The following is a 26,569-nucleotide window of genomic DNA, read 5'->3' as shown; positions in this document are numbered from 1 at the left end:
TCACAAATTCAAACAAGTCTTTGGATGTTCTAAAAGCTATTTTATTTTCATCTCGGGGATCAATCGAGATTAGCCAATAGCTGGAAGCTGAATCTAAAGATGCAATTGGCCTAACTCATCTAGTAAATCATCCAATCTGGGCATTGGATAAACATCATGTTTAGTGACTTATTTAATGGGCGAAAATCAATGCAAAACCGATAATCTCCATTTGGCTTTATCACTAAATGGGGCTCTTATGCCCAAGGGCTTTAAGATGATTTGATGACATCTTTTTGGAGCATATCTTGCACAACCTCCTCTATCAGTTGGTTCTCCTTCGGGGATCTCCTTCTCTATGTCATCTTAATAGGTCTCTGATCTCTTGTTCTGATCACATGCTGGGCCTCTGCACTTGTAGATAGCAGCTTGGGAAGAATGTGGTATAAGAGCTGTAAACTGGAACAGGTTCTATTGAATTTGATGCATTCGAAGAGGTTCTGAAATGACATACTGCTCCACTTGGCTGCTCTACAATTTGCATTTGTAAAATGGGAATCGGTAACACACTTGGTAATACCAAATTTTGTTGACAAAAATCCAATCTTGCCCCAGTTTTAATGAACTAGTCACACCCCATAATAGTAACTTTGAACACTTCTAGTAGAATGTAGTGTAGCCCATCTACAAAGGAACATCGACCATGGCACTAGATTTGTATACCTATGTATGATCACCAAAAAGAACCGAGATTTCTGAAGCTGAAGTATTAGGCAACCGCACAACTGATCCACCAAGTGACCGCTGATGGAAGAAAATGAACTACTTGTATCCAACAAAACCTCAACATATGTATTGTAAATTAGAGTTAAAACTATACAAACTAGTTTTTTGGAGGCTTGAGTGGCTTTGGACATGCGAGCGGGCCTCCTCCAAAACCCACTCTCATTCGTTTTTCGAAATTGCACCTAACATGGCCACATCCGTATCCCCTACCTGAACATTTTGAACATTTGGGCGACATGCCCATACTTGTTGCAATTGAAAACCGTGGTCTGTCCTGTGCATTCTTAACAGGCCATTGTAGCCCTACTGAGCATTCTGGACATCCACATCCATCAGGATAACCCTGTCTGCTTGAAACTTGAACTTGTTTTAAGATCTTTTTGTTGAGCACCTAATCTCCAACATTTTTCTTGGAGATGTTGTGAAACATTAGCTTCAATTCTCTGAGCTATTTCCATAGCCTGCTTAAATGTCATGGGCCCTAGTCCCTAGCCCATTTGATGATGTCATGTCTCATTCTTGGCCACAAGAAAAATAATTTCATATCCTCAGTCATGTTAAGGGTCTGCTTTTAACAACAATCTCGAAGGATTCTCCTCAAAAAATGTTAGTGTACTACATGAGTTCAGTAGGAGGGGGTTTTTAATTAAATACATTGAAAAAAATTAATAAGATTACATTAACAAGAGATTTTTTAATTCAACTTTAAAAAAATATCCCTTAGTTCATAAGTAAAGAGAGGTTGTTTTATTAAGGAGAAAATTTTAGTCAAGAGATTTTTTTAATACCTCTTAAACACACGTGATGCCTAGGGTTTTCTAGTAGTGCACCTCTCGAGACAACAATTGATTCAATTTAACACCAAATTGTGAAATAGTTTCACCTTATAACTAAATGCACTCATGTATTTGTTGTAATGCAGATTGTGCCACATTAGTTTGAGCAAACGAATGAATTAAATTCTGTTTAATCAATAGCCATTGCGATTTAATGACATCATCTTGTTCATCTTCTTTTACATTACAACCTCCCTTAACTGTCTTCCCCAACGACCTTGGGCAGGCTACTTTGGGCGCTGGGGGCGGATGGGCGCGGCCACGTCCCACTACCCTTGCATTTTTCATTTATTATAGTGAATTCCCATCTTACGTTAATCCCGCCGATTCCCGCCCTTGCGGATCACGAGCCCCCTCCGAACTCTGCCATTGAAGCCACCAGAATCCTATCCTCCCAACTCAGCCTTTGCGATCATAGTTCTTCTGTCTTCTTGGTGAGTTCGCATGATGCTTAATCGTTCAAAGACACATGACGATGGAGACGGAGACGTCTTCATTAAGAGAGAGAGAGAGAGAGAGAGAGAGAGAGAGGTGCTTGGTGATATGGTTGCAGTACTTGCATGGGTATCACAAACGCGAGACACTCAAAGATTCCACCTGGGAGAGAGGGAGACTAGACAGTCGGTGGATGGTATATATGGGACAAGCGCAAACAAAGTACTAAATCATACTACAAAAGAGAACATGATGCACGAATATTAATGCATGAGAAAATAAAAGCATAAACGTCGAGGAGACAGATAATCAAATGGTGAAAAAGGCTCCTGATACACTTTGTTGGCGTTGGTGATGGCGATGGCTCATGGACAAACAAGATTGCACAATCATAAGGTTGGTTGCAAGGTAATGGATACTGGGAGGAGAATACGTAAATGTAGAGATATTTCTAAGGGTCCTCGCATTCCAATGTCATGGCGGCGGGATGGCTCGTGGAGAATCAAGAATGAACCGTATAGCCATGGCTAATGGTGGCGACGAGTAAGAGCGAGCGGTAATGGCTAATGGTGTGGACGGGCTAGATGGAACAATAATGGTAATTTAGCTCTAGGTTAAAGCTTAGGAGGTTGTGTGTGATGATTTAAGAGGAGGCAGGCTTGCATCTCTTCAAGAGGGCACCTTCAATAGTGACCCCAGGACCGAAGGCAACAGCAATACCCCAATCACAACCTTGGCAGGCCTCCGCTGCATCAGCTCTGCGAAGCTCATCCAGAACGAAGAGAACCGTGGAAGCGGAGATGTTGCCGTAGTTCTTGAGGATGATGCGGCTTGCAGCGAGCTTGTCATTGTGGAGCTCCAAGGCTTGCTCGACCGCGTTGAGGATGGCCGGGCCTCCAGAGTGCACCGCCCAGAAGACGTCGTTGAAGCCCGGCTTGCTGGGCGCATTGTCCAGAGCTGTCCTGCAGAATGCTCCCACGTGCTGAGACACCAAGCTGGGCAGGGTCCTGTCCAGATAGAACTGCAAGCCCTCCAGCTTGAGGGTACCCTCGATGATCTTCTCTGAATCAGGGGCCAATATCTCTCCCACCCAATGGATTTCATACAGTGGACGCTCAATCCTGGGCTGCGGCTGCGCACCAACGATCACACCTATAACAAATATACCATGCATGCATGATCAGGTGGGGTAAACGTTAATCCCATTATAATTGGGTTTTTTTTCTTCTTCTGGGAGAAAATTGCCCAAATAATGGGCGCAAAATAGCAAAATAAAACCCGAAACTCAAATACATATGATTATCGAAGTGTGTTAAGGACTGATTAGCAAAGTTTATAACCTGATGCGCCGTCGCCAAAGAGGGCGGTGCCCACCAGATCGTAAGGGAACTTCTCGTTGGGCGCTCGGAAAGTAGGGGCAGCCAACTCGCTGCAGCAAATGAGAATGCGAGACTCGGGATTATTTTCAGCTAAATCCTTGGCAACCCTGAGAGCCGTGATCCCTGCATAGCATCCCAGCATGTAGAGCATCACCCGGTTCACATCTGGACGCAGGCCAAGAGACTTGGTCAGCACCACGTCCGCCCCTGGAATGGCTATCCCTGTCAGTGTGGCCACCACCAGGTGTGTGATCTCTGTGGCCGGGCGGCCCCACTCACTGATTGCCTGCACCGCCGCCTCGTGGGCCAGTTTGGGCACTTCGTGTGCAAAGATGGCATTCCTCTGCTCGAGGCTGGGCTGCCCTGGTGTATAGAACTCCGGATGCTCTTTCAGGAACTCCTCAGTCAAAATGGAGTACCTTGTCTCAATGCCAGACCGGTCGCCTACACAAACAACCGAATTTAGCAAATCTCCCCTCCCTAGAAAATCAAATACAATTACAAAGTATCATTTTGTATATACAACATATAAAATGTCAAATCATCATATCCAACACATACTTTACCTTGACATGTGCTAATTCATCTTAAAATATGGCGTAATACAGTATGCTAAAAGCCACAGTATGAGCATGACATGGCATCCTACGTTGCAGGATCCAGCTAATGACAAACATACCATAGCCTAATCCAATGAGCACAATAATCCAAGTCCACCTACTGCAAAAGGCCTAATCCAATTAGCAAAGCCATTCTTTGTGAGATATATATTAGAGTAGTCGCTCTGTAAACTGAGGCTCTCAGGGTTGAGAGCAACAAATGAAACTCTAGACTCGCCACGAGACTAATGTATAAAGCCATTTATAATGTCCAGCTTACAAATAATCATATCTACAGATCTTGGCTCGGGCGTTATCTATATGGCAAAGAATGCCATACTTTAATTAAGAAAGTGAGAGACTAAGGCATAAAGCCATATCTAATGAGTTCATGAGTGAAATTCAGTTTCGAGCCCAGCCATTTTGATATCTAGAGATCCAATTTAGGCTCTACCTAGTGGCAAACAAACTGATGCAAAATGCCATGGATGATAAACGAACTGTTAGTTGGACGTTTTTAAAAGGACAATTCTGATTAATTAGCCCATTCAACAAGAGGGTGTATATATATATATATAGTCAGCCAAGCTGTTATAGTATAATCATAGCTTACATAAGAAGACATTGTATCCATCGACAGATCGAAACCAGATCCAAACAATGCATTTTAGTTATTTATGACTAAATAGACAAAGTTGTTAAGGTCGAAATGGAGGAAAAGGCTTACAGATGCGCTGCATTTTCTGCTTGAGCTCGGGCTTGTCGTTGCAGTTGGTGACGTTAAAATACCAGTCCGGGTAGGTGGCCTGGTCGATGCGGTTAGGCGGGGTGGCCCTGCCCATGGCCAGGACGCAGGCGCGGGGCTTCTCGGGCGGGCTCGGGCTGCTGCCGGCCGAAGTGAGGCGGGGGGAGGGGGGCTCAACCCATGTCGGGCCCTGCGGGATGGGCAATCTCGGAGATGGCTGCTCTATCCAGGTCGGACACGAAGGCGGGGGGGTGCCTGGCACTGACTCCGCGGGCACCCACTCCCTCCTCCCCTGCGCGGCCACCTCGATCTCCAGAAACATGATGATTTGATTGTTTGATTAAAACCTTAAATCTCCCAAGCCACGATCTAGCTACTACAACTACCTCCTAACCCTTCGTTGGGTGCGGACGCTTATTGAGCACTAATCCCGTTAGCTACGAAGCGCATTAACACTAATCTACGCGCCGGCGCTCTCTTGCTGATTAATATTACCGAAGCTGCTGGATTCTTCTGATGCTTGATTGAAAACAGCTACAGTCCCTCCCGGATTTATACAAACAGCACACCGCCTTCGACCGAGTCAAGTACCCCCACCCCCTTTGAGCAGGTCCAAGTCCATTTCTTCCCCCATCACAAGTGACAAATCACGAGACTAAGCCCCAAGGCCCCCACCCCTTTGACAATCCTTACCCCAATACCAGTTCGTGCTACTATAATGGCAAACCAAAGCCTCAACATCCATGGTGGAAATGTTTATTATTACTCTCAATATACCTTGAAATTGTATTTCTTTTTCCTGCACCCACATCATCTATGATCACTATGCTAGCATACCCAACAATCACATACATGTGACAAGTTCAAAATTCACTCCTCTTCCCCACTCCACCAACAAAAAACAAAAAAAAAAAACCATGTGATATGCATGCTAGCATACAAGACGAGCCGTTTTGATGCCAACACGAGCCACCGTGGAGAACCATGAAGACCAACGATTAGAGATAAAGACATGATGACTAGTTCTAGAGATAAACTCATGCTCACCACATAAAAATAACCCGAGATGAGAACAACTTAGGGGTTTTATTTTCTTGTGTAGTTACTTATGATATACAAAAGTAAGGGGGATTCTAATTCAAGAAGTGAACCCAAGTGCTATATGGGGTTTTGAAATAGCAATCCCTCTCAAAGATAAAAAGGTGAAGAGGTGAATGTGCGTGCTATATGGGGTTTGGAATTACGACAAAAAAACTGTTCCTCGGACCTACCACATAGATATGAAAGATAGTACGAGGCTCATACAAAAAGGTTTATAGTTTCTTTCGGAGTTACATGTATCATACCTAATATTCCGATGGACAAAGTGTCCTTGAGACATAGCCAAGAAATTTTTTACAATAAATCTTGTGGATGTACATGGTGAGAATATAGCTATGAGCTAAGTGAACCTTGCATAATGGACATGCATTTTTTTTAAAAGCAAGATCTCACTTTAGGCCTATGTGTGTGTGTGTGTGTGTGTGTGTGTGTGTGTGTGTGTGTGTACACACACACATACATATATATGTGTATGTGTGTATACACACACAAATATATATATATATACACACACATACATATATATGTGTTTGTATCTGTATATGTGTGTGTCTGTGCACACACATACACACACACACACACACATACATATATGTATGTGTGTGTGTATGTGTCTGTGTGTACATATATATATATATATGTATGTATGTATGTATGCATGTATGTATATTGTATGTATGTGTGTGTGTGTGTGTCACTACAACACATCGGGTACAATAGCATTTCTAGCAGCATTTCTATAGCGTTTTTCGGAAGGAAAATTTCAAGGGTTTTAATGCTACTCATCAGCGCTTTTCGTTGCTCAGCAATGTTCTCTTGCTACTCGGCAATGTTTTTTGCAATGAAAAAGCGTTGCTCAACAACGAAAAAAACGTTATTTTTAGCAGCAAAAAGAGACTGCTATACTGTAAAAATATCTTACTTTTTTGCCGCTTCTTTTGTCGTCGCATCATTTAAATCTTTTGAATGCAGTAAACGTGGTAGGTACTTCTCTTTTTCTTCATCTCCTATGCAAACAAGCTTAAAGTTTCCATGAAAGATTTCTTGTGAGTATTTCCCTTCTCTTTCTTCTCTTTTAAGTTTTCATTTCTTCTTTTTCCATTCTTATTGAAGCTTAACTATTAAGAGTTTTTTTCCTTCTTCTTTTTCCCTAATTAAGAGCCTCACAAGGTAAGAGATCTTGATTTTTCTTAATACTTTTTTTTCTTAACTTGGTTTGATTTTGTAGGTTTTGAACACATACAAGCCTCACAAGGTAAGAGATCCCTTTCTTATATGTTTCTTCTTTTATGCTTTTACATGTTTGTAGGGTTTGTAAGTTTTAGGGCTTTTAAGATTAGGTTTTATTATTAATACTTTTTTTTCTTAATTTAGTTTGATTTTGAAGGTTTTCAACACATACAAGCCTCACAAGGTAAGAGATATATTTCTTGTATGTTTCTTCTCTTGTGCTTTTACATGTTATAGGGTATGCAAGTTTTAAGGCTTTTAAGATTATTGTTTGTTATTTTTTCCATGCTCTATAGCCTTTTGAGAGTTAGGCTTCTCTCAAGAGGTGGCCATATGTCTTAGCCTCATGCACAAAATTAGGACATTAAGCTTATGCATGAGGCGAGTGCATAAGCATGAGGCTTATACATAAGCTTTATGTATGAGACTTATGCACAAAGCCTGTGCATAAGGCTCATGTATAAAGCTTATTTTATGAATGAGGCTTACACATTAGCTATAAGCCTCTATGCATAGTCTTTAGAGAGCTATGCATCTCTTAAGAGGTGGCCATATATGCATGAGACATATGCATAAGTCTTAGGTATGAGGCCATATGCATGAGACATATGCATAAGTCTTAGGTATGAGGCTAGGACATAAAGCTTATGCATGAGGCTAGTGCATAAGCTTCATGCATGAGGCTTATGCATTAGCCATATGCATATGCCTCATGCATGAGGCTTATACATAAGCTTTATGCATGAGGCTTGTGAATAAGCCACATGCAGGGTTGTTGCAAGATCAGGGTGTCCAGTTTTATCCAGTTTATGCTGGACTGGGACAATGCTTGGAGAGCAAATTTTGGGGTGCAAGGTACTTAAAATGAGATCAAGCAAATAATAGAAAATATGCTTGCCCTTAAATTAACCCAATATAACTTAAATTAATATAAGTTAGTCTAATTAATCAAAATTAATCAAAAATATGATGAAATGATAAACAAATGATCTTTCCATACTTAGAGTGATCCAATTTATTTTTCCATAGATACACCATTACAAGTACACTAGTCCCTATAGGTTTTAGATGATTCACATCAAAAATGTAATTTTACTAATTAGATTATTAATATTTGCAGGCCTTCTGATAGTCTGGAAGAATTTTGAAAAAGAGATCATTAAAAATCCAACCATTGGATTTGCAATTTTTACTAACCACCACATTCTACTAATGTCTCAGTATCTACCCACTCTTTTGATCTACAAGATTGAGGATTTTAAGTGGTAGCTATTGTGGGTACAAAAAGTGGCGTATATTATAACACTTTAAAGACCTTGAAATATTTAAAGAAAATAGATAAATATCTTAAAATTTTCTTGAAAAATCAAGTTAAGCTCCATATTATGTGAAGATCTAAGGTACAAAGTGGGAATCTCAAATGAGTTTATATGTAAAAGATATTAGCATTTTATGGAATCAGTTCAAATTTGGGACAGGGTGTATACATTGACTTTGTACCTAAGAAAATGAGGACTTTTTACTATCTAATGCTTAATCAAATTATGCAACTATATTTCCAACTTTGAATATGATGTTCCAACAAAAGAACTTGAAACAAAATTCCTTCATTTACTAGGAGAGATTAGCCACTAAAGGTAAACAAATGCCTGTTTTTTTACTGTTTACAGGGTGCCTGAGTGGACAAAACTGGGCACCCTGATCTTGCAACCACCCTGCATGAGACTCATGCACAAAGCCTCATGCATAAGGCTCATGTATAAAGCTTGTGCGTGAGGCTTACACATTAGCCAGACGCCTCTACTCATAGTTGTTAGAGAGCTATGCATCTCTCAAGAGGTGGCCGTATGCATGAGACATATACATTAGCCATATGCATAAGCCTCATGCATGAGGCTAGTGCATTAGCCATATGCAGTCCATATGCATATGCCTCATGCATGAGACTTATATATAAGTTTTATGCATGAGGCTTATGCATTAGGGCCAAAAACGTCTCAAAATGGGCTGTGTAAGGAATTTCGCTAACTTGCTAATTAGTAGAATGTTGACGGTCAAAACGGCTCCAAATTTAGCCGTTTTGGGTATTTAAAGCGTATCTATCTGACTGAATACGTATCTAAGTGCATATTTTAAAATCTTAAAAAATAGATCGTTTTCATGCTACTCTTTAATGGCTCGTCTCGAAATTTGTCCTCTTTTAGTGACTACGTGGCAAAATGACCATTCTCTCCAAACGCGCTCTTATCCATTCTCCAAAAAAATTTCACTCCTTTGCTTCTCTAAAAATTTCACAAGCTACATCTCATTCTCATTCTTCTGTGTCTCTCATGATCTAATAGCTCTGCTTATACTTTTTGCTCGGTTAGTAATGAGTGATACATCTAATCGAAAGTTTCATTTGAACATCAAGCTCAACCAAGAGTATGCAACTACACGGAGTGTCTACCAAAGATCCCTATCATGTGCAAATGAAGCTCAACATCTTCGCAACGAAGGAAAGAAGCATATTGACCTATGGACAGATGGAAGTCTATATCCACCGGATCCCAAAACAGGAAGGTATCCTTCTTTTCACACACCACATGATTTGATTAGATTTGTTGGTGATGGGGAGGATGGCTTACTTGGTTATAGTTCAAGACTATCTCAATCACATATTAATTATGCAGAATATACTACATATCTTCAAAATACTTCATCTTTGAATGCAAAAAAAATTTTAGAACTTGAAAACGAAATAGTGTCTTTGAAACAAGAAAATGATCAATTGAAATCCTTAAAAGAAACTCCAATAGGATTAAGAGCACGAGTAAAACGAATGCGGGATGTAGTTAACTTAACAGAGAGATCTGGACAAAGAAAAAAAAGGTTAAAACTTGCAAGAGATCATGTTACTAACCTTCTAGGATTTGACATGTCTAATGCTCAGGAAAGGGTGAGATTTTTGAATGAGCTTATGAATAGGTCGGATATCTTGAAACTTTTAGAACTTCCTGAAAATCAAACTAAAAAAAAACTGGTCTTTCAACATCTATTAAAAGATATGGACTTATTAGTCCAGCCTTCCCAAATGCAAGAAGTTTGTGACACAGTGGGAGTGAGTAGAAAGGGATACAGAGCCATCTCTAAAACCTGGTTCAGGGTCCTTAAGTATTACAAAATCAAAGCTTTTGGGTTGCCTAGACCTCACAATGTTGGAAAATATAGAACTATGTTAAATGAGGAAATTTCTAAACATTTCGGAGAGTATTTCCATATTGAGGGAACAATGCCATATGAGAGACAAAAAAAAAAATCATCTTTTGAATACAACGTTTATAATAATATTTGGATGAACATTAGAAAAGTCCAATCTTTTATGGTGAGATATTACAACATAAGAGAAATAGATTGTGAAGGAAAACTTGTATTTGTTTTAAAATTAGATGAAGCTCAAATCCAAAAGTGTCAAAAAATGGAAAGAATATCTATATCCCTAATGAATAAAGCATTGGACTATAGTCAGGGTAAGCTTGATTCTCCACACCACAAAACTCAATCAGAAATGGAGCTATGGTGGATTGGATCAGCTCAGGTACCAGTAGAGAGTCATGAAACATTAAAGTGGCTCTTCTCAAAAACAGACATTCCTTCAGTTATTCAGAGCCAGAATACAGGTGAACACCTTCATGTTGATGACGTAGGTGATTTCATTGTAGAATGGCATTTGAGTGCCGACCTCAAGGCGTTGAAGTGTATGTTTGGTGTATGTGGAGGAGCAAATACCAAATATCCATGTCTTTATTGCATGGCAAGCACAGGGACAAAAGAATGGCTTGCAGAAAATGAGATTGGAAAACCACCATCCAGAAATAATGTGAATATTGTCGATTATCCAACTTCTGTTAAAATATGGGATCCAATTCTACCAATACATTTGAAGAATGTGCATATATGCACACTGCATGCAGAGATAAGAATCTTGGACAAATTGCTCAGACTTCATCTGGACTATGCATATTCTATTAAGCCGACTAAACTTGCAGATGAGTGCATAGAAAAGTGCGAAGCCTTGCTCTCTCAAATGGGTTTTCATGGTGGGGAAGTGCATCTTAAAAAAGATCCTGTTCTTTCTGGAGGTACAGGTGATGTTCTGCAAGATGTTTCAATGGGAGGAGCAAAAGCGAGAAGATTTTTGAGCAACCATGACACCAAACAAGTCAACGCAATGTGGAACTGTTGGAAACAGCTGTGTGTCATCACCACTAATGTCAAAAGTAGACCAGATGTAGCCAACAAACGTATGGAAGTTTGGAAAAAACTCGACAATTTTTTCAAAGTCCTTAGACGACAAGTTGGTTCAAATACTTATGCAGATGATTTCAAAAACGCAATAAAGCTTTTGATCAAAGCTATCACAGATGCCTGGGGAGAAAAAGACATAACTTATTACTTGGTGAGTATTCAGACTTATCAAAACAGTTATAAATTGGTGTGTCCAGACCTATTACTTGAAATTTCTTAAATGTACTAACAAAAATTTTCTTTGTAGCATATTCTTTACTTGCATGGACCATATTTTGCTACAGAAGGACCACTTGCAACATGGAATACACAAGGATTGGAAAAGTCTCATTATCAAGCGAGAACTTCCTTTTTTAGATGTACCCGAAGAGGAGGAGGTGGACAAAGAAGAAGCAATGCACTTAACGAATTATTCAATTGGTTCTACAGGAGGCAATTACAAAGGATGAGATCAAAGACCCAGCAATCTGAAACTACACCAACACCACAAGAAAGAGACTAATGATTACTAACACATTTGTACCTCTAACAAAAAGTTTTGCTGAAATAAAGTTGGTCCTTGCAAAATATTGTGTACATTAGTACTTGATTCTCTTGGGACTTCTTGGCATGTCACCTCTGTATCTCAAAAATTTTCTCCTTCTATAACCTCCAAGGAGATTGATATCTGACACCTCAGCTGCAGCTGCATAACTAGAGTAGCAAAGAAAGTATCCTGCTCTTGAGGCATTGAAACCTGCAGCATATCCAAAGATTCTAAGAGCAGCAGCTCTCTCTAGAAGCAAAACCTTGTTAGCATTTATTTGAAGGGGAGTATATCCCATAAACCTTGACAACACCTTGAAGGCAAATATTGGCAACTCAGCATCTTCAGAGAAGTTCATGTGGAATGCACAGAACACAGCCTTATCCAATGTAGGCAAATAGTGCATGAGAGCAGATGAAGGCCTTCTTGACCTTGTTTCTGTAGATTTCACTCTGGTGCCTCTAGCTCTTCCTAGAAAATCATCCTTATCAAGCAATTCAATCTGCAAGACAAAAAACTCAATTAAAAAAAAATACAATCACAATGACATTTAACAAAGGATTAAATGGAAGCTACCTTCTGCAACTCATCCTCAATTACAACTTTGTCTGTCATCAAGTTGCAAGAGCCAACCCTTTCCACTTTATCAGAATCTGGCTGAAGCTTGAAATCTCTGCCAAAAGACTCAATACCTAACTCAATTAGTCTGTCCTCAAAATCCTCATCACTCAAGGAAGGTTTCCCCTCTTCCATTTTGTTAAGGCACAAGGCAAGTGCATCAGTAGCAGGGATAAATGAGTTGTCAGATGTTTGCAAATCAAGTGCCAAAAACTCTTCCTTTGGCTCTACTTCTGTATCAATAAAGTCTTTGGCCACTTCACAAGCTTCTGAAATTGCTGCAATACAGTAGTCTTCTCTGATATTGAAGAGACATTGAAGATAGGAAAGGGGAATAAAATCTTTTTCATTGATATAAAAGAAAGGAAGGTTTGGAAGAGTAACAGAGGATTCAGATATACTTGCTACCTCTGAAGGCTCTTCAGTAATAGTGGAAGCCCTAAATTCTGCAACATCAAGATTTGCACTTTCTCTCTCCTCAGCTTGAACATCAATTTCTTCCTCTTCTAAAATTTCACATTTCTCTAACTTTGAAACTGTGGTGACAATTAAGTTTTCTTCCTCATTCTCTGCATCAATTTCTGGTTGTTGCTCTTTATCCTGTATCTCTGCTTTCAAAAATAGGAAGAAAAGAAAGGAGACATCCTTGGGGACAAGGTTGCAATGTTTTTTATGGATAGGACAAGAAATGGATGAAGGGCATGTGAAAGAAGTTCTATTTGAAAATCTACTGAACCTCTTTGTTACTTTAGCTTTCTCCACAGATAGCTGTGTAAAATCTGTAAGGTGACAAAAATCATGGTCTCCGACACGAAAACAATGAGCTTGAATTGACATTTCAAATTGGTTGTACTCATCTTCAAGAATGTCCTTGAGCTTCAACAAAACATCTGAAAGAGAAAACCTTGGATTGAAAATCTCCACTGCATCAAAGTATACCTTCATATCATGACCATCCTGCAAAATAGCATTCAAGAGCTTCTCACTTGGGCTTTCTTCAACAAGCTCATGTCGACCCGCAACACCTTTACTCATTGAGATATTTGACAAAAATGACTGAAAAATTCTGATGTGCCAGAACCAAGCGAAAATGAAAGGTCCAAAAAGAATGGATTGACTCTATCGCTTGGTGCGGGATTTGACAATTCCAAGGTCTCCAAATTAATTTTGATTTTTGCAAAACAGGGTTTGGAAGAGAAAACGGTGCACAACTTGATCTGACGCAAATGAGTGGGGAAAAATTTTAAAAGCGCGTGACTAAAAGACATTAAATAGTGACCGTTAAAGCCACGTGGCAATAATGATTATATACCACGTGTACTCAACGGTACTTTGTACGACATATCTTAGGTATAAATACTAAATTATGTTAAAAATATTCATTTTTTTCTCCGTCACTTTCTCAAGCACCTTTTGTTTCTCAACCCCACTTTTCCCATATCAAGCGGTTTCAAATCCCTAACCGGATCAAGCGATAACTGACATCCGAGATCTTTGCATTCTCCGCATCGCTTCGTTCCTGCCCGAATCAAGCGATTACACACATCCGATTCACTAGGATTTCCCTCATCGCTTCGTTCAGGTCTGCATCCTGCATCAAGCGATAAACTACATCCGAACCTCCCGGATTGTCATCATCGCTTCGTTCAGGTCTGCATCCTGCATCAAGCGATAAACTACATCCGAACCTCCCGGATTGTCATCATCGCTTCGTTCGGGATTCTTCTTATTTTTACCTCGTGCCCGAATCAAGCGATTGTCACCTTTCATAAGCTTTGGAATCCCTTTATCGCTTCGTTCGGGCTACTTCATTTTTTTGTCCTATAATACAAATTGCTTGATCTGGTCTCCTTTTCTAGCTTTAATGGCAAGGACGAAGCAGACTGCAAGGAAAGTTTACCCACCATTGCAGACTGAAAAAGCTGAAGACAAGCCAGGTCCTTCCGAACAGGAAAAGCCCGTTCCAAAGCCTCGTGCGAGGGCGACAGCAAGAAAGAGATTGAATTATCAGGTGAAGTCCTTAAGGGAGATAAGAGCAGCACAGAAATCTACAAGTCTCCTCATCCCTCGACTGCCATTTACACGGGTTGTCAGGGACATATCAGAAAGGTTGGTTGGTAAAATGAGAAACACATATCTTCAGAAAGTTCGATGGGAAACCCAGGCCCTCATGTGTCTTCAAGAGGCTGCTGAAGATTTTTTAATCGACTTTATGAATGATGGCTACATTGCTGCTGCATTTGCTCATAGGATCACTCTTATGAGCAAGGATTTTGTGCTGGTGTCCAGACTTAGATATAAGTTTGACAAAGCTTTGGAGCCTATTCCAAGTCAAGATCTGAGAGCTTTTGAAATTCTTAATATCCCTCCAGCAAGGCAACCCAAGCAGTCTGTTGTTATTGAAGATATTTCTCATCCTTATGATACAAGAAAAGCTCAGGATATCAAAGAAGAAGTTGAAAAAGAGAGAGAGCAAGAGAAAATTTCAGAAGATGCACTTCTTTCTCAGCAAGCTGAGATTCTCCATTCATCCAATTCAGAGCTTTATAAGAATGTGACAGGTCAGATGATAGTAGATGTGTCCATGCCTGGAGAGGATGAGGTGTATTGTGACATTGCCCCTGAGGACACAAGCATGCTTGTAAATCCTAATATTGAGATATCTGACACAGTCCTCTTCATCTGCCTGAGGTTTGTAGGGATTTGCTTTTGTTTTCTTGATGAATTTCCCAGGAACCATATTTTGTTGACATGTTTTGTTTGTGTATCCAGATGTCTTATGAGGGATCTGCATGAATCAATGGCTGTGCAAGTGACAATTCTTGATCCCCTTGTTACACAGTGCCTTTTCAATAGGCAAGGGGATCTTGCAAGTTTTCTCAAAAACTTTGATATGCTTACCTGCAATTACATTGTGTACCCTTATGTTGAAGTGTAAGTCTCATTCTCAATTTAATACCTTTTGCCTATTATAGACATGACAGTATTCATTACTAATTTTAGTACTCATATTATCACAGAGGCCATTGGAGTCTTATTATTATCAATCTATTGGATAGAGATGTGATCTTTATGAACTCTTTGGCATCCATCCATGGGAGAAGTAAAATGTAAGACCCTCAAATTATGCCATGTGTTGACCCTCAAATTTCTTGCATGATTTCAATTATTTGGTTGACCCTCAAAATTTTTTGTTTGCAGTGCTGTCAAACTTATCTTGAGTTTTCTAGCCTCTACCTATGTAGACTACAAACTTGAAGATTTTAAGTACTTCAATCAGGAAGTTCCCTTGCAAAAAGACTCAACATCTTGTGGATGGATGGTTCTTGCCAATGCTTGGAGATTTCTTGAGTCAAGATTCAGAATGACAACACTTCCTGTAAGTTCATGAATAAAAGCCATTGATTGATTTAGTGAATACATTGAGTGACCTGTTTTCTTACTTTTTTATTTTCTTTTGTCTTAGTTGCATGAGTATTCATATTCTTGGGTAAGTTGGGTAAGGGAGAAGGCAGTGTCCATGGTTTTGAGCAGATCCATCAATCCATATGATCCTGATTCTCCCTTTCCACCTGGAGCCAAGGCTACAACTTCAAAGAAAAGGAAAAGGGAGAAGAAGGAAAGCAAAGACAAGGATGACTCATTCAAGAAGGAAAAGACCTCTGCCAAAGAGAAGAAGAAGAGAAAGAAGAGCCCTTCCAAGAGCAAGTCTTCCAAGGGGAAAAAGAGCCATTCTAAATTAAAGATCCCTCAGGCTACAGAGAAGATCCCTATCCCTCCTGTTAAAGAGAAGAGCCCTAGCCCTCTTGCTAAAGAGAAGACCCCCAGCCCTCCTGCCAAAGAGATGAGCTCTTCACCAGCTCAAGGGAAGACACCAATCAAAGAGAAGATCCCTAGTCCTCCTACCAAAGAGAAGAGCTCTTCACCAGCTCAAGGGAAGACACCAATCAAAGAGAAGATCCCTAGTCCTCCTATCAAAGAGAAGACACCTATCAAAGAGAAGACCCCTGTCAAAGAGAGGAGTGCTGCTAAAGGTCTTCCTTTTCACTCACCAGTGAAATTTAAAATTCAGAAGCGTCGTTTGTCCAACAAAGGTAGTAAGAAGGCAAATGTTGGCTCTCCATTTAATTTCTTGTTCAAGTTCCCCAAGAAGACTGCCAAGTCTCCAAGGCCAACCTCCAAAGAATCTTCTCCAAAACCAGACCCCACTGCCAAATCTCCCTCGCCAACACGTGAAGGTCTCAAAGAGGAGCCCAACTTACCACCATTAGGGGAATCCACTCTAAAGTCTTCCTCTCCAACACCTCAAGTTCTGAAAACTCCAGAACTTGAACCTCAATCAGCAAAATTTGATCGAAGCAAACAGAAGAGAGAAAGATTCTCTAAAGATGCAGGGTCATCTCATGCCAAAAGGAAAGTTGATTTTGCAGAGTGACTCCACATATTGGATTTTGTTTTGTTCATTTTGTCCATATGAACACAATTTTTTGGGTTACTTTTCTGTTAAATTCTGTATCAATAATTTGATATCAATCTGTTAAACCTTATTTTGTGTCGCGAACAATTTGTTAACCAATTTTGTGAAGAAGACGAGACGAAATCTAGCAGAATATATTGATTACATTATCATTTTCAACTATACAAACTTGCCCTTGCAAGTGGCTCAAATACAACTTTCTTTGGGGGGAGACATGTGATGCATGAGGTTACACTCTCCATCCTTGTACGGATAACAATATCATCTACTTTGAATCTATATTCGGGTGATATTTCATCCAGAAACTCAAGCGACTCTCTAACATGTTGTAGTCGCCAGTTTGATGTTACTATGAGTTTCCTTGGATCTATGAATGGATGGACTATGATGTTAAATTCAAACTCTGGACAATTCTCTTCAGAGTCCAAAGGGACCCAACTACCAAGCTTGCTTTTCCATCTCCTATAGTCATAGCCCAAAACTAAGGATTGGCGACACAGTTGGTATGAGATGGACAAAGAATTTGGGCTTACTCTACAACTGATATTGTCCCCCATATGAAAAGTTTCCTTGGTACTCCATCCTTCTCCAAGTACAGTGTCCAGATCAGTCAGAGATAGTCTTCTATTAAGCCACATCGTTCTTGTCCTCTCCAATTCCATTGTTTTGAAACATGCCACAAAGACATGTATAGGCAAGAACCATTGAAGTTTAATCCTTCTTGAAATCCTTCCAGGAGACATTGCTTTAAGAATATCATCTTTGATTTTGGATTTGAAGCTTGTTATGGTATTTGGATCAGGAACTTCCCATTCTAGTGACATTATTGTGGGAATAGGTATGTCATACAATTCTCCATGAACACCTTCTCTTGATGGAACCGTGTATTCTGCAAAATACACAAATAAATCCACTGATTTGTAAAATGAAGGTGGTTTGTCTGTGTACATGACATCTGCAATCCCCTTGTGAATTGCCTTGAATGTGCCACTTAAGCTCTCAACAGGCTGCCACTCCACAGCTGTTGACGGAAAGATAACTGAAATGAAACAAAAAACAAATATATCAGAAAGAGAAATATTGTGTTGTGTCAAATAGATAAAGGTTTGTTGAATTACAGTAAGAATGGAGAATTGGATGTTCATCCAAGTTCAACACCATATCTTTGGCCATGTAGACATGTTGAACTTTTGCAAGCCAGCCATTGTCGGTCACTTTGAATGCAAGAACACGACCTTTCCAATGGGATTTCACTTCATTCCGCTTGGTTCTTTTCACCCTGTGGGCACCTTTGCAAGAGGGAAGCATTGTTACCCAATCGTTCACACGAAAAGACATGGGTTTCCAAACACCATCTTCTCTCGTGTTATGAAAATCACAAGAAGTAATATTATGAGAAGGACGACGTGAGGACGCCATAGAAGCTCACAGACAAGAGAAAAATAGTGAATCTTTTGAATAGTGAATCTTTTGAAAGTGCAAAGAAGAAAGAATAAACCATATGCCGAAATGAAAGGATGGCGGAAAGTAGACGTATGATGTTTTGTCATTAATAGCGTTGTTTTCAAGGCCTGAAAAGAGGATTTCGTATCTTAATGCTTGATTTTTTGAAATAAAAAATGGAACAAGCTGTCACTATTTTGGACCCAAACTTTAATGTTAGCCATCGTAAACGTCTAAATTTAGCCGTTTTAGCCGTTCGCCACTAAAATAGAACCGTTAAGAAGACATTTGGAGGAGACAAGAATGCCATACTTTTGTATACGTGTCAATTCACAATTGGACAATTTCTTAATCCTTGGATTAACAAACAGCCCTTTTCTAGCCGTTTTTGGCCCTAATGGAATAAGCCACATGCATGAGACTTGTGCACAAAGCCTCATGCATAAGGCTCATGTATAATATTATGCATGAGGCTTACACATTAGCCATAAGCCTCTATGCATAGTCTTTAGAGAGCTATGCATAAGGCCCATACATTAGCATGTCAGGTAGCTTCTAATGCATCCCCGGTAGCTTCCAACGCATGTCAACTTAAAATTTATTTGATTAATGACTCTAAACCTACATGAGTAAGGGAAGGGGATTGCTCATAATCAACTATCTCCATATGGGAGGATTCTTGTAAAATTAGGGTATTGACCAAACTTTTCCTTAGGTAGACCCTTGGATAGTAGATTACAATGGCATGAAGTGGTAGGGCAGATCACACCATCATTATTGGTCTAGCTTGAGGCTTAGGGGTGCTCCAAACATAGCTATGGTGGAAGGTGAGCTTGCTAGCAACCCCTTTAATTGTTCTTATTTGCATGATAGTATTTGAGGGCTTTTCATGAACTTAGCTTGCACTCAAGGAGCCCTAGGGATATTCTTGAAGTGCCTACTTCAAAATGGGTTTGCCTTGAATCCCTATAATGCAAGGAATCATCAATATAAAAACAACAAAGAACCCTTTAAATCATAGACAAGAGGTCCCAAAGATGTTGAGGCTGAGATAAAAGCAATCTTCTGAAGATTTTGATGACACCCACTTAGTCACTTTGGCCATAAAAATAACGATCATAATCAAATCTTTCATTGGCACAGCTAATCAAATAACTCTGTCACCCATTACACTAACCACGTACTACATAGCCAAGAAAATAGAACTATTTAATAAAAATTGCCTCAGATATACACATTCTTTATACTAAAGGGTACAAGCTAATTTTGAGAGTAAATTGTCTCCTTTAATGTCAAGCATGGTATTTACATCTTTTTTAGCGTGTGAGGTTATAACGGAAACTAACGGCTTCAGTGCTATGTGACAACGGCCCGACAGACAGCAGGCGAGGATTCATGGCGGTCCAACTCCTCCTACTAGCGTGGTTTTCTCTTTTCCAGCTGCAGAGCCTACCCTTCTGCGAGGCATGGGCTCACCCTCTCACCCCCAAGCTCCTCCGGCGCCAGTGTTTCGTGCCCCTGCACCTGCCCTCCTTCACCCCTCCTCACCTCTGCTTCTCCAACTCCTCCCACAAGTCCCTCCTCCCCACCATGCTGTCTTGGACATCCTCCCTCTGGAGACCCAGTCGCCGCCCCCCTTTCTTCCTCTCTCTCCCTCCCCCTCCTGATAAATCCTTTGGCCCCTTGCCTTATGCCACCCTCAGGATCACACAGGTTGGAAATCTCGTGTCTCCATCATCATCAGCATCATCCCCTTCATCGCCCAGCAATGATGGGTCTGATCATAGTGGCCATCATAGCAGTTCAAATCACAGTAATCATGATAATATCAAGAATAATGGGCCTGCTTGCCTTGTCAGAGGTAACCTTCACCTTGCCTCGTGCCATTGCTGGTCCCACTTCTGGTTCCATGGAGAGCATGTTGCACCCCCCCACTTCTCAGGCCATGATCTGTCCAACTGTGAAATGACCCTTGCTCTTGAAGGCATCTTTGTTCAAACTGCCCACAAGCAACTGGTCTGCATGTTGGGCTGTGCTGTTCGGCCTGTGCCAAACAACACATCATTATCATACCCGTCACCATCATCGTCATCGTCATCGTCATCGTCATCCTCATCCTCATCCAATAGCCATGGAAACCTTCACTTGTACCCACATTGCACTAACCATGGCTGCAAGGAAACCATCCAATACAAACAACCCCGCCTTCCTACTACCACAGACTGTGAAATCTTTCTTCAACTAGTCTACCCCACAAACCTTACCATGCGCTCTTTCTCAACTCAGGGCCTTATCTCTAGTTTAAGAAAGCACAGTGACCCCCTCTACTTTGCCCCTTTCTCCATCTCTTCCCTCTACATGTCCACCCCGTCTCGTTTCCAATATTCTCGACGTCATCTAGCATGCCAAGAGGTTGATCACAACAGGTGGGAGATGCACCCCTTGGGTTGTGAAGATCTCAGAAGAGTGTTTGATGACTTGCATTTGATCATGGATTATGAAGGCAAAGGGTCTCATATACCATTAAATGCAAGTATTCTAGGGCCTTTTACAACCTTTATATCCAACATGACAGTGGCTAATGCAGCCCAAATTCATGAATTTGCATGTGTTGAGCATGGACGTGTGCTCAGAGTGAGGTTTTTTATAACAGCCGGCCTTTCATCCCCATCTGTGGATGGTAAACACACTGAGTATCTCATCAAATCTGCTGATGAGCTCACTGTGTCTGCTGAAGGTATAGTAAACAAAACTACTGGGAGGCTTTGCCTCATTGCTTGCTCATTAAAGCCTGCCCATCTCAGAGCTGTCAATGCATCAGATGAAGACGACTACAACTGCAACATCAGGGTTGAACTGCAAATCAACCCTTACATAAGCCTTCCACTGCGTTGGATTGTAGAAGGCAGGCTCTTTTCCAGCTCAGAAAATGATAAACCAGATGAGTCTTCATTCCCACCATTGAAGCTGCAAACATACTGGCCCTCCAAGTATGACAGGGAGAGGAAAGTCTCCTATCCAATCAGCTACAAATACACACGTATCGACGAAGTTCGCGACATGTTTTCTACCAATGGGACCTCTACTGTGCAGCATTCGGATGGGTATATATACCCGAGCAGTTCAGGTGATGACCTTTGCTACACAGACATGGCTCATGAGTTGAGCTTCGAGGCAATGGCAACTACTGCTTCAAGGAGATCTGTGCATTTGAAAGTGGAGGTTATAGCAGTAGAATCATGTGTGCTGTTGGAAGGGCAATCAAGGGGTGACAATGATGAGTTATCTGAATCGGGCTTCCAATCGAGTTTTATGCGGATGGGTGTTGAGATGTGGGTGGATGGGCATCACATAGCCGCAGAGGGCTTGTACGACACAACATGTGGGTCAATGCTTCTTGCAGGCTGCACATCTCCAAATGCTGCATTCAGAGGGGACATTTCTAATGTGGATGTCACCAACAAGCCAGATTGTTCTCTTCATATAAATGTGCAGTTTCCTCCAGCCAATCTAGGGTGGTATCAGAAGAAATACTGGAAGGTAAGCATTGCAAGTACAAGACCAGCCTCAGAAAAGCTTTTCTTCGAGCCTCTTTACATAGTGGGCGAATCCATAAACACAGTAAGAGACGTCCAAATCTTCTACAAGAGATTGGAAAGTGGGCTGCAGTTACTTGTTCTAAGTGGGATCTTGTACTGTATCTTGGGTCAGTTAGCAGTAGGGAAGGGGCTTGCAGATGCGCATGTTTTTGTCTCTCTGACCATGGTCGCTTTGCAAGGAGCTGGCATGCTATGTCCTTTGTTGATGTACCTTGCAACACTGATCATGAGTGAAAATACCTTAACTTCAATGCTGCCCGAGGATGCAACCATGGAGCTTACAAAAGCTTTAATCAACATTATGAGAGGTCTCGCCTGCATTGCATTGATGTTAATCTACGTTGGTGTTTGCAAAGCAAGGACAAATGGCCGAGCTTATGCAAAAGCTGGCAAATTAGGGAGCTTTAAGGTAATGGAGTATTCTGTGATGGAGATTTGCATGCCAGTTTATGTGGGCATGTTTATGGTATGCATGGTGATGGGTGCATTGGATACCATGGGGTGCATCAGCATGGGGCTTTCTAGAAGCTTCTGGATTTTGTATGTGACTAGGGCAACCAGGTGGAGGAAAGACGTGCGAGATTATGGAGGGGCTTTGCTAGATTTATTCTTGCTGCCTCAGGTGGCACAAAATTTTGTGTGGAAGGCCAACAAGAGAAAATCTCTGCAGCCAAAGTTCTATGCAGGAATCACAATGCTACAAGTGACCCTCCATGGTTACCATATCTGGCAGTGGGAGGCCCTGAAAGAGGATGTGAGTTTTGGGTTTGCTGTTGAGTGTGTTTTGTTATGTTTTGCCTTGCTGCTTGCATTGACTGTGCATCTCCAGCAGACATTAGATGTCAAGAGTGCAATGAAGTTTTTCTCACAAAAGAGGCTGTAAATCAGTGCAAAACTCTCTCTCTCTCTCTCTCCACCTGCGACAGCATAGCTGCCCCTTCTCGTCTCCTTGTGTAATCGAATGTGTGTGTGAGAGAGAGAGAGGGGTATTAACGTCGGTAGAATGCAACACGAGGGCATATACGACCAATGGTGGGACTTGAACTCGGGTGGGGAGAGAGAGAGAGAGATTTGTTAGAAACAGCCCACAAAAATCTTTGCATTATTACCAAGTCAAAAGCTAGAGAGAGAAAATTATTCTAGATGGAGAAAGTTGAGTCTTAAGAAGAAACTATTTGAATGGGAAATTTTCTTTTGTCCTTAGAAACTCGTGTATATGCAATCAGAACTCACATCAAATTAAGCAAGATTTTTAAAGCACCATCCTATGACAAAAGCGTTTCTCTGTTCGAGTCTTAGAACGAGCGTGCTCGCTTTTGACCCCGGCTCGAAAAACAAAAACATCCTATGACACCAGAATCCTAAAGTTAGCCTAGTTGGTGAAAATCTTCGAAAATGATCATTTTTAGGATCAGATTGTGGACGTGTTACCTCTCAAAATTTATCTTCTAAATGTTTTGAGAACATTAGATGAGGGAGAAAGTGAGCTTGAGTCTCGTAATTTCCCAAGTAAAGTGAGGTAATATTAGACCTTTCATGGCATAAGGCTGATAACCTCCTTTATAAGCTGATGAGCCATTTCACTACCTTCATTTCACTACCTTGTAGCATCCAATAAGAATCACAATGAATTTTCAATCCAATCCAAGCTACTCCAACGATCTTTTTAGTTGAGCAAGACTCAACTTGCTTCTCTCATTGTACCTAACTACATTGAAATACTCATCCATGGAGTGGATCTAGGTTTCCACTAGATGCTTCCCCTCGCCTTTGAATGGACCTGGCTGAGCCTCCTCCTTGACATCATCATGGAGGCAGAGGTTGAGGATTGTGATGAGGATGACTCATGATTTTTTGGATTATAGTCAAGAGGAGATCATCACATCTCTATATTATCTTAAAGGAAGAGTTTCACAAAGCTTTGTGGCAAGAATTTGGAGGTTCGGGAAGGGGAGGAGGAGGTTTGGGTAGAATTTGAATTTGAAGTCTCAAAAGACTGTGCGAAGCACGGGTTGCCCTCAGTAACACTTATGGAGTGCCTCCTTGATGTCGCTATGGAGGGGTTCCATGGCAGGTTGAGGATTATGATGGACAGGACTCATGATTTTGTGGATTATAGTCACATATCACTTCTTTTCTTGCTCTGAAAAAGTAAATTTGATAATAAAGTTTGAGTGTACAATAGTTTTTTCTTGAAGAAAAACTGAAATTTTTTTTAATTTTATTTTTTGCCTTAGCAATCTAAAACGATAAGGGATTCGATATAAAGTGAGGTTCTTAGGCTTGGAAAGATATTCTCCAAGGGGCTAACAATGCTATCCAAAAATTCTATATTCCTCAATTAAATCTAGCTTTTCCACGAGCATAGATTAATTTAAATTGGCGGCATAATATGGTCGATAGAGCCCAGATCAATCTTTAGGAGAAACTTCTCCTTGTCGGAATCCCACATCACGCTTTAACAAGAGAATATCATCATTAAACTTTAGAAACGGGCTTGAAAATTTCATAAAATAGGACTAGAAGAAACACGATATTTTTCATTGATTTTAGTTCCAATGGGTAAGGTTTTTAAGAGAAAAAGATTATTCTTTATGTATAGTAGATCATGTTAATTGCTGGATTTTGGTTAAGCGTTATAACTTTAAACTTCTAAACAAGCTATGTGAAAGCTTTTTAGTCCAAGCATGTAATCAAAGAGACATTTTTTTTTTCAAGGTTACAAGTCTTTTTCAACTCATCTATGTTTAGGACATAAACATGATTGTAAAAAGAAGGTTATGTTCAGGACCTTTTCTTAGTTTTCAAGGTTACATGTCTTTTTCAACTGATCTATGTTTAGGACATAAACATGATTATAAAAAGAAGGTTATGTTATATGTAAAAAAGATAACTTCTTTTATCTTTTAAGTTTCAAGTCTTAAGGATTTTAGCCACTTAACTAAACCCACATAAACATGATTATACTCATAAGGTTTTAAGGTTACTAGTTCAGACTTGGAGCAACATATATTGATATGTCTATATGCACATATAACAAGGTTATGCCGATTTCCAACATCTCACAATATGGTTATAATGTTCACTTTAAGCTTAAACAAGCTTAAGCTTATCAACTAGTGTGAAAGAAAGAAAAAATATATAAAACTATACTAGATCCTTGATTCACAGGAAAGCGGTTTATGAATTTATACTAAGCTAAAAGTTTATACATAATTTAAGGCAAAGAAGCATATAGTAGATAAATTCAACATGTGGGCTTACAAGAGAGCTTAGACTCTTAAGCAAAAGCTAAAAGTTTATACACAATTTAAGGTAAACAACAAGAACATAGTAAATAAACTCAACATGTGGGCTTACAAGAGAACTTAGCCTCTTAAGCAAAAGATCTTTTCATTAATGACACTAAGCAAGCTAGAAGAAACCCCAACACATAGAAGCTTATACAAGACTTGAATAAGATTTAGAAGGAAAAAAACATACATTGAGAAGAGATAATTTAGATAAGCTACCTTTATTCACAAAAGAGAGCTTCAAGTCTTTTATCAATCAAAGGAGCTTATGAAACTTGTAGAAATATCTTACTAAAACATGCTATTGTAGGAAAACGTAACGTGATGCTTCTATTTGAGAGTTCTTTTTATAAGAAAAAATTAAATGCTCTAACTTTCCTCGCCCTCATAATCTCATTCACATGGGCTCTTTGATCTCTTCATACATGCCTTTTCTAGATCTTTGAGACTAAAGGCTTTTTAAATTAAAGGTTTAATTTAACTAAGGTTTCCAAGGTTCATTTTCTATGCTTCAAGTTCTAACGTTCATGGGTGCAAAACTTATTATGTCAAGGAGATTATAACTACACCTCATTTACACAAGTTTTGTCCATGGTCTATTATCCCTGAGAATTACTTAAGAGCATCAATTTGGAGTCTTCATTTAAGGTAGATGTATTTATAGATGAGGTTTAGGCTGGTCTTTCAATCACCAAGAGTTGAATCGTTTGTGATCCAAGAGTTGAACTGTCTAAAACCTAGCCTATTAGGGGAAATTCAAGCTCCAAATGGGCCCTTTAAGGGCTTTCTCTCTCTTCCTAGAATTTAGAAAAAGTGTAAAAATAATATTATTATATTGGGTTTCACTCTCTTTTTTTTGAATCTAAATGCACCTTTTTCATATTTTCTAAAGAAATTCATTACTTATTTTATTCTAATATGCTTAAATTCTACACAACTTCAACCACTATGAGTGAAAATTCATAAATATGAAAAGCTAGTACTCTATAAAGTAAGAAAACAAGCACGAGAATATTTATGCCATATGTAACTATGTAACTATATTTTTGACATAAGTACACCATGAAATTCAAAGATGTTGATTGGAAAAAGTGGCGTTTTTTAAAAGAACTCAAATATATCTTAAAGCAAACTTAAGTTTTTCTTACAGTGTGTATAAACACACTTAAGTTCTATTCTAGTACATTTTTATGAAGTTATGGTGGTTGTCATTAGGCGAGTTTTCCTCATTCAATA

The 26,569-nt window shown here is 39.9% G+C and overlaps 2 protein-coding genes across 2 annotated transcripts; one reads left to right on the top strand and one right to left on the bottom strand.

Annotated features, from left to right (window-relative positions):
- Positions 1-1,728: 1,728 nt before the first annotated feature.
- LOC147624562 (piperidyl ketide synthase 2-like) lies at positions 1,729-5,327 on the bottom strand. Its single transcript, XM_086819577.1, has 3 exons — positions 4,742-5,327; positions 3,377-3,859; positions 1,729-3,188 (listed from the first exon to the last, which is right to left on the bottom strand). The coding sequence occupies exons 1-3, from the start codon at positions 5,079-5,081 to the stop codon at positions 2,680-2,682; spliced, it is 1,332 nt and encodes a 443-aa protein (XP_086675703.1). The 5' UTR covers positions 5,082-5,327; the 3' UTR covers positions 1,729-2,679.
- A 14,509-nt stretch (positions 5,328-19,836) lies between these two features.
- Positions 19,837-22,942, top strand: LOC147624561 (uncharacterized). Its single transcript, XM_086819847.1, has one exon. The coding sequence runs from the start codon at positions 19,837-19,839 to the stop codon at positions 22,921-22,923; it is 3,087 nt and encodes a 1,028-aa protein (XP_086675973.1). The 3' UTR covers positions 22,924-22,942.
- Positions 22,943-26,569: the final 3,627 nt, after the last annotated feature.

The sequence above is a fragment of the Cibotium barometz genome, chromosome 25 (genome assembly GCF_041138505.1).
Source record: "Cibotium barometz isolate CiBa-2024 chromosome 25, ASM4113850v1, whole genome shotgun sequence".
Taxonomy (NCBI): domain Eukaryota; kingdom Viridiplantae; phylum Streptophyta; class Polypodiopsida; order Cyatheales; family Cibotiaceae; genus Cibotium; species Cibotium barometz.
Note: the sequence above shows the minus strand (reverse complement) of the source record. Positions and strands in the feature narration are given on the sequence as shown.